The sequence below is a fragment of the Homarus americanus genome, unplaced genomic scaffold, assembly GCF_018991925.1.
Source record: "Homarus americanus isolate GMGI-L3 unplaced genomic scaffold, GMGI_Hamer_2.0 scaffold40260, whole genome shotgun sequence".
NCBI classification, from domain to species: Eukaryota; Metazoa; Arthropoda; class Malacostraca; order Decapoda; family Nephropidae; genus Homarus; species Homarus americanus.
In genome coordinates this window covers 1-14,961 of record NW_024749282.1, presented here as the reverse complement: position 1 = coordinate 14,961, position 14,961 = coordinate 1, and the positions used below count along the sequence as shown (strand labels likewise).

Below are 14,961 nucleotides of genomic sequence, written 5' to 3'. Positions count from 1 at the left end.
ATCATTAACATGTTGATGTACTTTTACTGGTTCTGGTAAAATAACAATTGTAAAAATAATTTCCATGATTCAAACTTACCATAGGCATTCCAGTTCTTGAAAGAACATTGTTAATACCACCCATCTTTGCATTGATCTTCAGGAGAATGTTTCCAAGTGTCTGTGGTTTAATTGCAGTCACATTTGTTGCTTGAACACACTGGCTCAATATACCAACTTCAGTGTCCCCTGTCCTCTTGATACGAGCTAAAATATAAAATAGTCACATTACAAAAACCCAGATCAATCAAGAAATGGGATCAATTCCACTACTGTATACCCAACAAAGTAAAATGACAAAATAAAAGACCTTTCATAAACCTTTGTACAAAGGATAACAGTATTGTACCAGTATCCCTTGGTATACGAAAATTCAATAATATGAATTTCCTATATTACTACCCCTCTTATATACAGTCAACCCTCGCTTTATGCGGTCCCACTTTACGCGTTTACGCGGGACCCTGCCGAACACATAATGCTCACTTTCCGCGGTGTGTGTACCCTTTTACGCGCAGAGCGGCGCGAGCAGGGAGCACACAAGGTCGCCCAGTCATCAAAACATTACCGAGTTCCTCACCCGCCACCCACCACAGCCGGCCCAAGTCAGTGATAGTGATAATGATAATGAGGATATGGACTTATATGGACTTTGAGGGGTTTGACAAAGAGGCCCTGCAAGCCTCTGTGGTGGATAGTGATACAATTGATACAAGTGAGGGCCAATAATCTCCCCTCTGCCTCGGAACCAACCCCCCATCCCCGTGTGCCCAGCCATCTTTTCTACTAATGTAAGTGTTAAAGAACCTAATATTATTGATATTTCTCTTAATTATTAATTGTGTGTGCATACCATCATAAAATTAAGAAGTTATTTTTACTACAACATAGGTATTGTATCTGAAAAAGTGGAGTTTGGGGGTCGGCCCGGTCTCTATTTCAATTAATCCCATATGTTATGTTGTTCACTTTACGCGTTTCTCACTTTACGCGGGCCGCCGTGGGTTCAATTGACCGCGTAAAGTGAGGGTTCACTGTATACGGATTTGGGTCCCGGCAAAAATTTAAATAGCGCACCCCTAGAGAATATTTATTTGTAAATACATAAGGTAGGAAAGTAACACAAGTAGGATAATGAGCTCACAAACTAGCATACAGTATACTGGAGATAGGCAAGTTATAAATCAGGAATTGGCATTCAATTAACAATTCATCAATTCTGTATAGTACAGGTAACTGTACTTAGATCTTGCAGGGTTTTTGCCAAATGTTACTTGATATATTAAGTGCCATAAATTTTTGTCTGATAAGCAACAGACAGCTAGGGGTCAACCAAAAATGATGAGAGAGGCTGCTAGTGACCATGTATGGTAACTTTTAGAGCTGCCATCAGATATTCATAGCTATAGCATGCAATTGAGAAAAACAGTGATGGTGATAATAAAGATATCTTTATAATTATTTCATGTTCACATGCACATTTTAACCTTACTTTTTTTTATTTAATTAAGTTTTCATAATATAATAAAAAAAAATTGTTTTAAGAAAATCTATTATCTACTCTGCTTGATAGAGACCAGAAGTTAATGCTATGTCATATTCACCATAAAGATCACCTCCTCTTCCTAAGATAACTAATACCAATTGTAGGTTTGAGTATTCCTGCTTAAGCCTTGTAAAATCTTGCTCAGGACAGGGTTTCCATACACCAAATGCAGCAACTGGCTCAGAAAATTTCATCCCTTTCTCATCAGCCATGTGAAGTAATTTGGTAATGAATGTCCTGCAAGTCAAAATATATGTTTAAAATAAGCACATAAGGTAGATATAAAAAAGGAACACGTGCGATACTTGCTTTATAAAATTCAAATGTTGGGTCCCTGGGATACACAACCCATGGAATTCAAGGGGTAACTATTAATTATCTGGGATCCAGCACAATATTGAAAAACAGAAGTAAGGTATAGACCCAGAAATCCAGTACCTTTGGGACCAAGACTGAACCACTTTTGAGGAATTTCCAGTTTACTGTGATATAAGCTTGTAGTGGATTTCTCCCCTACAAACGCTGTTTGTCGCTGAGTAGCCGACCCCGCGAATTCCCCAGTGTATGCCTCGTGGTCTAGGTCAACCAGCGCCGCCCACGGAGCGGAGGTCAACTATCTACCCACGCCTACCTCCGCTATAAAAGACCTGACCTCGTGGTGACCTGTCTCTTCTTCTAGCTACAGCTGCAGCAAGCAACACCACCTCCTCCGCCGCTGCCTGGCGGTCCTCGCTCCCGCCGGCGAGCATGGCGACCCACAAGCTGTCCTCCTCTGAGCATCCTCACCAACCAGCTCTCTCTACATCACGCTTGTAACCATGCTGCCTTCCCAGCACCAAGCTGCATTGTACATCCAATATAACATGTATACAGAGAGCACATTGTGAGTTTCTTTTCTCCATCCCATCCTGAGTGTGAACCCAAACAACTCGTACCCCACAAGCTCATCCATGTTACCTCAGACCTACTGGTAGACTATGTCACATTTTGTTTCCACAAACTTGGTTGAATGTTTTGTTTTACCCCTTAAATAACAAAGTAAAGAAAACCCCCTGTTGTGTGCATACTTTAGATAAGGAAAAACATTAAATGTATCTAGTCAAATGCTGGGCAAGAGTAGTTCTGTGTGTAAGCTGCTGTAGTACCAAACACACTCAATCTAAGTGGAAATTGTAGTTTCTGATCTCCCTTAAGGGTTGCACTATAAATGAATCTTCTTGGATTACACCCACCGATAAAAGAAGATGAATACTGTACTTTGAATCTCAAAACTTACTCAGTACTTCGTTGGTCAACAAATCTTGGATTGTAATTCATCACCACCCATGTGTTTATATCTGCTCCTCTGTAAAATGATCTCCTCCTAGCATCCCATACTCCTTCTCTTGGTTGAACTGGTGCATCCATCAACAACTCAGGTGCAGGTAAAATTCTGCCTTCCATGTGTAATGGCTGATTCAAAGAAATATGAAAAAAATTTAATATATACAGTAAAGGTCCAATAGTCCAGCATCCAATGGTCCGGAAAGCCCACTGTTAATTTTACTGTACCGTAAGAAATCATTGTTAAAAGATTGGTAGGCTTTACTGACAATAAATACCAGGAACATTATTACACTATCATATGTTGTTATACTTTTTAACTGCATATTACATCAATAATTTGACTTTAGTAGGTAGCTACCAAACAGGGAAGTACTACCACTTGGGAAGATATTGGAAGCATAATGTAATATCTAATGGTAGACCCTGCTGCCATATGGCATCACAAAAATTGTGACCAAGTCCCAGGTTGCTGATCTGACTTTCTGCCACATTTAAACACAATACAGTATATTGTTTCTCACTTTTGATCTTTTTTTTTCATTTTTGGATTTTTTATGGGTGTATATTATTAGTAGTAGTATTAGTGTTGTTATTATTATTATTGCTATCATTCTTATTTTATTATTTTATTTTTAACAGAGATGTAACCGATCGCCCAAGCAGCAAGCAAGCCGATCAGTGGTGAAGAGGATAAAAGTAAAAGTACACATCACAGAGTCCCCTTCCTGGGGAACACACACTTGCCCTACAGCCCTGACCTCCTGGGGGACACACACATACCCTACAGCCCTGACCTCCTGGGGGACACAAACATGCCCTACAGCCCTGACCTCCTGGGGGACACACACATGCCCTACAGCCCTGACCTCCCGGGGGACACACACACGCAAGCCCTACAGCCCTGACTTCATGGGCGTTACACATGCCTTACAGCCCTGACCTCTTGGGGTACACATACACAAGCCCTACAGCCATGACTTCCTGGAGGACACACATGCCTTACAGCCCTGACCTCCTGGGGTATGCACACAAACATGCCGTACATCCCTGACCTCCCGGGGGACACACACACGCAAGCCCTACAGCCCTGACTTCATGGGGGTTACACATGCCTTACAGCCCTGACCTCCTGGGGTACACATACACAAGCCCTACAGCCATGACTTCCTGGAGGACACACATGCCTTACAGCCCTGACCTCCTGGGGTATGCACACAAACATGCCGTACATCCCTGACCTCCTGGGGGATACAAACACGCCCTACTGAGTTGCCTTTGCAATTATGAAAAATGGCATGTGTGATCAGAAAGTTTAAAATGGTTATAGAAAAATAGTTACAGTAAGTCCTTGCTTAACGTTGGGGTTACGTTCCTAAAAACGCGACGATATACAAAACAACGTTAAGCGGACCAATTTTCCCTAAAAGAAATAGATAAAATATGGGAGTTACGTTCTTGAGCCTCCCTTTACCCCATGAAATACTTTACATGTACAGAAATTCAAAGCTTCTTGTGTGATGCCTCATGAGGTGCTTGTATGCATTACTATAAAGTCACATTCATTGACATTTATAAGAGAATAACTTAAGACTCCTCTACATATATACAGTATATATATATATATATATATATATATATATATATATATATATATATATATATATATATATATATATATATATATATATATATATATATATATATATATATATATATATATATATATATATATATATATATATATATATATATATATATATTATATATATAATATATATAATATATATAATATATATTTTATATATAATATATATTATATATATATATATATTATATATATAATATATATATATATTATATATATATATATATATATATATATATATATTATATATAATATATATTATATATATTATATATATAATATATATTATATATAATATATATTATATATATAATATATATTATATATATAATATATATTATATATATATATATATATATATATAATATATATATATATATATATATATATATATATACAGTGACCCCTCGTTTAACGAACACCTCAGTTAACGTAATTTCGATTAACGAACTGCCTTCCATAAGGATCTTCAATTCGGTTAACGAAAAAAAATTCAGTTAAAGAAGTTCTTACGAACCGACCTCAACATGTTTTCGCTTGCACTGACCGGGCAACCAGCTTTAGTATCAGTCCGCCAATACATTAATCAGTTCTAGGGCTTAAATTCCTTACTATTTTAGTAAATATTAAGAAGTTTATACTATTCAATAATTTTAAAAGTTTAATATTCAATTTCTTTAGTCATTTTAACAATTATTGAACATAATTGAAGGTAAAGTGACTAGTTTAATGCGCGGCTTCCAGCCTCTTTACACAGCAAACAGGAGTTAGTCTCTCTCTGTTTTCACTGGAGGTAACATCTTGCTTGAGACTCTCTTCAACTAAATGCTTTTTTTCTGTGTTTCCAAGCAAATTATTGGTCATTTTGAAATATTTTTTACATATTGACAATATATAATGCAGTGCAGTGTTGATTTAAAGAAAATAATCTTGAATTACACCAAGAGAACTAAAATTTTATGGGTGAAATGGCACCATGGGGTGACTTCTCTTCCACCCCAATTCCTTCTCTTCTTCCTTCTCCTCCACCCCCATTCTAAATCCCATCATCATCCAGGAGCCTTCTACATACACACCTCAAAGTAAGTGAACTTTTCTACCATTTTTGTTGAATTTAGGAAATTTTCGGTGAGCTGGAACCAATTACCCAAAAACCCATTGAAACAATGGTTTCGGTTAACGAGCAACCTTCTGGAACGGATTGAGTTCGTTAACGGAGGGGTCACTGTATATATATATATATATATATATATATATATATATATATATATATATATATATATATATATATATATATATATATATATATATATATATATATATATATATATATATATATATATATATATAAAATGGCTCAAAGCCTAATGGTTCATATATAAAATGGTGATTACTGCATATAAAAGAAACGGGAGAGGTCATACTCTTTCTGCTATACTGAACTGCAGATTCTTCAGCATTGGATCTTGAGTAAAGTCATTGGTGCGATGAATATTGCATATCTGTTTCTTTCTTGTTGCTGGTGGAACAGCTGTTGTCCTAATAAATTGAGCAGTTTCTCGATCACTAAGCTTCTTAACCACTCTTTGACCTTTGTAAATCTTGCAGCACTGTAAAAGAATATTCATGAGAATTTTTTACTTTTCAAAATTACCAGGTATGTAACATAAGGTTCCTCAAGCTGAATCCCCAAAATAATATTAACAACTCATTTCCTGGAAATTCTCAACATAAGTTTAAGTTTGAATATGCCTATCTTAATATTTTTCATAGTTGTTTTTGTAATTAATATTCAAACAACCAAAAGTTTGGCATTGTTCCAAAGCATGACTATTGGTTTGTCATAACACTCAGTTGCAGTGAAGTACAGTGCAGTACAGGGGGTCCCCGGGTTACAAACAGGTTCCATTCCTGAGGAAGTTCTTTAGTCGGAAATGTACATAAGACGGAACACATGCTATGTGCATACCGTACTTACAGAGCAATGTTTAAAATCCCACTATATCATAGCCTAAGTCTTTATATACATCTAAAATCACTTAATTTAAGAGAAAAGAAGAAATAGAATAACAAAATACAATAAATGAAAGTAAAAAATAAGTCATCAGGTAAATAAAATACTGTAAGTTTCAAGTTTAACCCCATTCGTATCAGCGGGCTTTCGTAAGTCAGACGTTCGTAAGTTGAGGACCCCTGTATATGGAAAAAATGGTTTCGCGTTGCAGAAAGATTTCCTTCGGAACGGAACCCTTCTGTAGCCCGGGGTATGCCTACGGTATACAGGAAAGCCTCCGAAAACGACGCTTCTACTAACGACGATTCATATTTAAGACCCTGGTTTATTTAGGACCCAATTCAATCTACACTGTTATTTCCTTCGTATTTACGACGAAAATATAATAAAAAATAAAATAAAATTACAATTTCATATAAATAATAACTAAATCCCAATGTATATTATAAAAAAAAAAAACATGCCTTGCGCATGGAGACTGCAGGGCATGTGAGTGGTGATGCCAGCATCACTAGTATAAACAGTCACAGCTTGGCGGGCCTTTTGGTTTCGTGCATCTGAACAGGAAAAGGAGAAAAACTTTCTCGGGTTTCTCACAGCATTTTTGCTTCCCTATTTAGCATAAGCAAGAGAGCAAGTGATGGTAGTGCTGATTCAAAAGCTAAAAGAAAGTGTATAAGCTTGGCCGAGAAACAAGATGTGTTAAAACGCTATGAAAAAGGTGAGAGGTCTGTAGATATTATATGCAGCAAGCAATGAACATATTTTCTGAAGTGGATCCATTAACTGAACGAAGCATTAAAATTAACAGGGACGTGAAAACGCATATGACCCCTACATAAAGATATATAATGAGAAAAAATGCAGCTATGCAAGGTTCTATCAACGGCTTTATTATTCAAAGGCCTAAACCATCAACTTCAGCTACACCATCTGCTCTCCTATTGCACCCATCTTTGGTCATCCTCTCTTAGGGACTATGGGGAAACTTTTGTCGTGGCCCTCGACATCTCCAAAGCATTTGACAGGGTATGGCACAAGTCTTTGCCATCTAAACTTCCCTCCTTTGTTTTCTCTCCCCCACTTTGTTCTCTCATCTCTAGCTTCCTTGAGAACCGATCCATGGCAGTTGTTGTCGAGGGATCGATTTCTCGCTCTTTCTCAACCAATAGTGGCGTCCCACAGGGTTCTGTTCTTTCACCAACTCTCTTCCTTCTTTTTATCAATGATTTACTTCACACTACAACTAATTCTATCCATTCTTACGCCGATGATTCTACTCTTCACTCTTCCTCACATTTTCCCCTTCCTCCTAACTCTCAAACTAGATCTGTTTCTAGAACTGATATCATTACTTCTATCAATGCGGATCTGTGCAGCATCTCTGAATGGGGAGATACAAACTTGGTTAAGTTCAATAGTAATAAAACTCAATATTTACCAATTACACTTTGTAAATTAGACGATCTCCCACCAATTACATTTCAGGACTCTATCATCCTCCCAAATTCTGAAATAAATATGTTAGGCCTCACCATTTCCTCCAATATGTCCTGGAAATCACACATCCTTAGTATAACTAAAGCTGCCTCCCGAAAGTTGGGAATGCTGTACAGATGCCGCAGCTACTTCACTCCTGAGCAGTTGCTCCAAGTATATAAGGGATTCATTCGTCCTAACTTGGAGTACTGCTCTCATATCTGGGGTGGCTCTTCTGTCCAACTACAGTATTAGATAGGGTGGAATCAAAGGCATTTCGTCTTATTAACTCTCCTCCTTTAGTCGACAATCTCTCTTCCCTTTCTCTTCGCCGCAATGTTGCTTCACTCTCTCTCTTTTACAGGTACTTTAACGGGCAATGTTCAGTGGATTTGGCATCCTGTGTACCGCCGGCAAGGCCGTGGGTTCGTAACACACGTCTTGCTTGCGGTGCCCACCGTTTCTCCGTGGATCTCGGTCACACGAGAATAACCCGTTATAGTACCTCCTTCTTTCCTCACACAGTCAAGCTGTGGAATGCTCTGCCTTCTTCTGTGTTTCCATGCTCTTACAATCTGTCTCACTTTAAAAAGCTGGTTTTCCGGCATCTTCGTGGTGTAGATTAATACAGTATAACCTTTTTTTCTATATTTACAATTTCTTTCCGTTCTTTTTTTTTCGCCCCCCAGGCTCCGTTGTGGGTCGTTTAACCTGTGCCCGGGTGGGCTAATTCCCGTAAAAAAAAAAAAGCAGCTACACCATCAAATTCAGCATTAGCAGCAGCTTCAGGAACTGCAGGTTCAGTAACAGTTTCAGCAACAGCTATGACATCTTTATGGAAAGCTACAGCTTCAGCCAGAGTTGAACCTTACGAGTTCGTCATCTGAGTATAAACTCACACAACAGCATTCATTGGCTGTCCTTATGTTTTCGACTTTACCACCATTGGTGAGTAGAATTTTTGTTTTACATTCGTAAGTATTATTTAAAACCTATATTAACAGTAATAAGAGTTGCTTTCATATTCTTATGTAGAGAAATTATGATATGGTTTCACATGTAGGTACTTACTTACATTGGCGTTGTGCAGTCTTGCTTTTTTTTTTTTGTATTTACAATTAGTGGTTAGGTTGTAGTGGATTTCTCCCCTACAAACGCTGTTTGTCGCTGCATAGCCGACCCCACGAATTCCACAGTGTGTGCCTCGTGGTCTAGGTCAACCAGTGCCGCCATACATCACGGAGCGGGGGTCAACTACTAAGACACGCCTACCCCCTGCTATTTAAGACCTGACCTCGTTGTGACCTCTCTCTTTCTACCTACACCAACCAGCCAGCAACACCTCTTCCGCCTGCCTGGCGGTCCTCGCTCCCGCCGGCGAGCGTGGCGACCCACAAGCTGTCCTCCTGTGAGCACCCTCACCAACCAGCTCTCTCTACATCACGCTTGTAACCATGCTGCCTTCCCAGCACCAAGCTGCATTGTACATCCAATACAACATGTATATAGAGAGCACATTGTGAGTTTCCTTTCTCCACCCCATCCTGAGTGTGAACACAAACAATCTCATACCCCACAAGGTACTTCTAATGTTCCATTCATTAACATTAAATACCATTACTTAAAACATACATGTTCATTTTTTACATTAATTTTACTACAGCTACAACTAGGGTCTTATTTTTTTCAGTTTCATATGTAGAACCATCATCACGGGTGTAAACACTAACGAAAACAATGTCGTCTCGTCTCCTCTTGTGTATTTTAATTTTCTACATATTATTAATGAATTGTATTGTTCATTTTGCATATATAAACATTCATTCAATCAATTACATAATCATTAATGCGGGTAAACAATAATGAATCTTTTGTACATATTCTTAAGATATATTACGCTGTTTCCTTGAGTGCGCACGTATACGTTGACATTCCGCTATCAGTTTCACTTTTTTCTTTACCATCGGTGGTTACTTCTACTGTATATTAATTTACACATACCGGTACATATTTTTTTACGTTAATTTTACTACAGCAACAACCAGGGTCCTATTTCTTTCAGTTTCAGATGGGTAACTGACGACGTTATTTTTGTTCAATCCAGAATGCGACGTCTAGCTTCATTTGTACAGACACATCCTAAATAGGATGGGGATACCATTCCTTAAATGGAGAGTTCCTTCAAGGGAAGTGGAGCAACTCCCTTTGGGACAAACACATAAACAAAAAATTAGCAGTAGTCCTATTCTTTTTGTTGGCAAACCCAAATTTCAAAAACATGACGATTCTGTTTGCCATGGACAACAGAAAGGCAGTGTTTTGTCTCAATCAAGGCTCAACCAGATCTTGGCCTCTTCTAAACCTATCGGAAATTTTTTTCAAAGTTTGTGTAACGCAAACACTTTACCTCAAAGCAACTCACATACCGGAAGTCCAAAACAATTGGGCAGATGCGTTGTCCCGTCTAAGGCCAGTGTAGGGTTATGAGATATTGGTTCACTCTCAGGATGGGTTGGAGAAAGGAAACTCACGATGTGCTCTCTGTATACATATTGTATTGGATGTACAATGCAGCTTGGTGCTAGGTAGGCAGCATGGTTACATGCGTTGAGTAGAGAGAGCTGGTTGGTGAGGGTGCCCAGAGGAGGGCACGCAGCTTCAGGGACGCCATGGTCGCCGGCGGGAGCGGGAGCCGCCAGGCTGGAGCTGAGGAGGAGGTGGTGTTGCTTGTTGGTGGCTGTAGGTAGAAAGAGGGTGGTCACGGCGGGGTGAGGTCTTATAAGGCGGGGGTAGGCGTGGGTTGATAGTTGACCCCCGCTACGTCAGGCGGCGCTGGAGGTGCAGGCTGGGGAATTCAAAGAGGGTCGGCTACTCAGCGACAAACGGCGTTTGTAGGGGAGGAATCCACTACACCAGTATCAACAGAAACAGAATGGTCCCTAAAGATATAGAAGTTCAAGAGTTTAGTGAGGAGGTTTGGGACTCCACAAATAGATCTCTTTGCCTCACAAAATGTTGCCCAAAGTGGTTCACAAACTCAGATCCTTCTTAATTGCACCATATTGGATCCTACAACCATGGTGTCTCGATCTGTTGGACTGGTGCCTGCATCCACTACAATTGCAACAGGGATATATAGAACAGGTACTGCACCCTCAGTTCGAGATATCCTTGGCACTTCACGCTTGCAGTTTCTCGAAAGATGTTTAAATAGATTGTTGGGTAATTCCAATATCGTTAACCAAGTGATAGCAGGTCATAGGCCCCAAACTTCTATGCAATATGAGAAAGCTTTGAAACTTTTTCAACAATTTATCAGGTTAGCGACTCCAATCACATTGTCGGACACAGTGGTGTTAGAATTTTTAGATTTTCTGTTCAGAGTTAAAGGCCTTCAAGGATCAACAATTGCATCTTATAAATCAGCATTGGTTGACCCTCTGGCATTGAGTTTTAATATTACTTTGAACCCAAGAATTTATCAAATGCTCAGATCATCCTTAGAGAATCCCACCTTGGTCTCTAGATAAAGTTATTAAATTTTTTAAAGGGGCCTAATTACTATATAAATCTGCATTATTTAAAGAATATAGTTTGCATTTTTTATTAACTTTATTGTTTGGGGGGAAAAGAGGGTAAAAAGTCACGCAAAAGATATGAAAAGGTCAGACTTTGAAACGTATCTCACTCTTATTACTTTACAGTATTTTAAAGGTAATCAATGATTCACAACACGATGATTTACCTTACACTGCATTATTGGAGGACACATTACTGTCGTTATTCGAGGCTTTATTGTACAGGGTACTGTATCTGCCCAAAATTTTAAGGTCCCAATGTGCCGGACTGGTTTCACCCTGTAAATGTATTTTGACAGATCGCGGCACCTCTAGTCTATACCTGAAGTTAAACAAATGAAAACTTCCATATATATATATATATATATATATATATATATATATATATATATATATATATATATATATATATATATATATATATATATATATATATATATATATATATATATATATATATATATATATCACAATTACAATCATACCTCAAATGGAATAAACACATTCCTTTCAGCAGGAGACACTTGTACACAGTTCAACTTTGGAAACTTAATTTTTTTTCCATATTGGTTCTTGAAGTAGTTTTCAATGGTGCAGTAAACTGTGTTCCCAGTATTCTCATCTTTTAAAGGAAATGTTTGTTTCTCGGCAGAATGTTCTGAAACATCTATAATCTTGTAAGTGCGAGGGATATTGGAGTGTGTAACTTGCACCTGAAATATAAAAGTTACTTTAATTGGTGAGGTTTTGCAGAGAGGTAGAGTTATATGGTTTGGGCGTGTGGAGAGAATGGAGAAACCATTTGAGTCAAGGGATGCAGGAGTTTGAATATGGAGGGGAGGAGAACAAGGAATAACAAACAGAGGATGTGAGAAATGTCAAAGATATTAATCTGACAAAAGAGGAATGAAGACACAATGCACCTTGTTAAGTTGCCTACAGATAATCACAGCTAACTTATATAAGCACAATAAATGGTTGTAAAACATTAATGATGATGTGGATGATGATTAAAACATTATACAATCACCCACAAAAGTCCTGTCACCTCTCCTCTTGAAACACAAACCCCGACATTTACTCATGAATCCAAAGCATTTTTGGACAGAATAATGCATCAGTTTCTACTGCTTCAGGTTCACGAGTCTAAATCTCTTGGGTTGTAACTAATTCCATAAGAAAGTGAGCCTTGCACAAGTAATTCCAAATCATTAAATACTGGACTGTGTTCTCTATGACTCTTACCACATTCATTAACTCTACAAATTTTATTCCAAAAAGAAAAGCTACCAGCTTTGTACGGTCTTTTATATACAGGGTGTCTATAATTTATTCACCTGATTATGAAGCTCAATAATACCGAAATTTTCCCTGATAATTTTAGATAACTCAGCATTTCCCAAATTATTTTATAATAAATTCCAAGACCATACACATGCCGAATTATACTGTTTAAATTCCGAGATATTAAATGCCGAGTTATAAAGATTTTGTGTGGACCTCATGTATATATATATATATATATATATATATATATATATATATATATATATATATATATATATATATATATATATATATATATATATATATATATATATATATATATATATACACACACAGTGGTCCCTCGGTTAACAAATGGTTCGATTAACGAAATTTTGGTCAACGAATTACCTCCCATAAGGATCTTTAATTTGGTTAACGAACAAATCTTCAATTAACGAAGTCCTTAAGAACAACACGTTTTGTTGTGAGCATCAGTTGATGGGCTAGTCTGCCAATTCAATAATCTCTTCTATGTTTACATTCGTTTCCAGTGGAGTAAATATCAAGAAAGTTGTGCTCTTTAATATTTTTGCATTTTTTATATTAAAATTATTAGTCATTTTAAAATTTAGTCAACATAATGATAATATATGCAGTACAGGGAACTAGTGTTTTGTGCGCCCATCAGCCGCTTGACTCAGCCACTAGGCGTCAGTTTGGCTTTGTTGACAGTGGAGTGAACATCTATTTTGTTGGTGTCTTGAATATTTTTGCATTTTTACATTGAAATTATTGATCATTCTGAAATTTAGTTAACGCATTGATAATATATAGCGCAGTGCAGTGTTGATTTAAATAAAATAATTTTGAATTACACCTAGTGAACTTATAATTTTATTGGTGAAATGATTGCATCAAGCATGGGTCCCTGAAAGATGATTTCTCCTCCATCCCCACTTACTTCTCTTCTCCCTTCTCCTCCACCCCCACTTCTAATTCCCATCATCATCATCCAGGAACCTTCTACATACACACCTCAAAGTAAGTGTACTTTACTGCATTTTTTTTTTACTTTGTATGCACATTTCGGTGAGCTGGAACCAATTACCCAATATCCCATTGAAACAATGGATTCGGTTAACGAAATTTTCGGTTGACGAATGACCCTCTGGAACGAATTGTGTTCGTTAACCAAGGGACCACCGTATTTGCTTCTAATATACATAAGACTGCACTTACCCTAATATTTCTTAGTTCTTGCAAAAGTTTTGATCGTTTAAATGGCTCTAATGGTCTATGAAAATCATCTTCCCTAAAATTCATGAAGTCTTGAATAAAGTTCAGAAGAGGTTGTTCTTTATAGAATGCTGTGTGTGCAACTAAAAATAGAGATAAAATGTTTTAATAACAAGCAAACTAAGCGATTTAGTAGATTTAGAGCTAATGAAATTTTATAATCAATCAATAATTTCATATTTTCTGACTACTGTATAAAGAAATACATGATATTCAGTAATTACAAAACTAAATCTTAAGCAAATGTGCTATATATCAACAAGACTGACACATTACAAGACAAACATGTATATACTCGTACAATCATACCATCAATATTCAGTAAGAGAGATCCATCCTTCCAAGATGCAGGCCTCATCGACCCAAAAAAACCAGTCACACCTTCCTTGCCACATCCAATTGGATATGGCGTTCCAAACTCTCCTCCTGCTGAGTAGAAGTTACGACGACCAACCAATTCATACTTAATGGCCCGATAATGACGAAACATTACTTCAACCATCTGTAAAATACTCAAGAAAACAAACAAGATAAAGTTAATATCTAAATTAACCCAAATTGTTAACATTATATACTGTATATCAGGATTCATATACAGTATACCATTACTGGGCCAGTGACATCCATCTCCATCAAAAATTTATCTTGAAAGTTTCTTGTAATGTGTTATACATATCAGTTTTACTGTACTGTACTGTATAGGCTGTCCTCACTACATATTTTCCATTAATACCCATATGTATTTTCATAAATACATATGACTGATACA

The 14,961-nt window shown here is 37.3% G+C and overlaps 1 protein-coding gene across 1 annotated transcript; it reads right to left on the bottom strand.

Annotated features, from left to right (window-relative positions):
- Positions 1–4: 4 nt before the first annotated feature.
- LOC121853329 (protein argonaute-3-like) lies at positions 5–14,750 on the bottom strand. Its single transcript, XM_042347391.1, has 7 exons — positions 14,502–14,750; positions 14,136–14,275; positions 12,113–12,340; positions 5,981–6,166; positions 2,862–3,037; positions 1,644–1,822; positions 5–246 (listed from the first exon to the last, which is right to left on the bottom strand). Exons 1-7 carry the CDS (start codon positions 14,692–14,694, stop codon positions 5–7), a joined length of 1,344 nt encoding a protein of 447 aa, XP_042203325.1. The 5' UTR covers positions 14,695–14,750.
- Between the last annotated feature and the right edge of the window lie 211 nt (positions 14,751–14,961).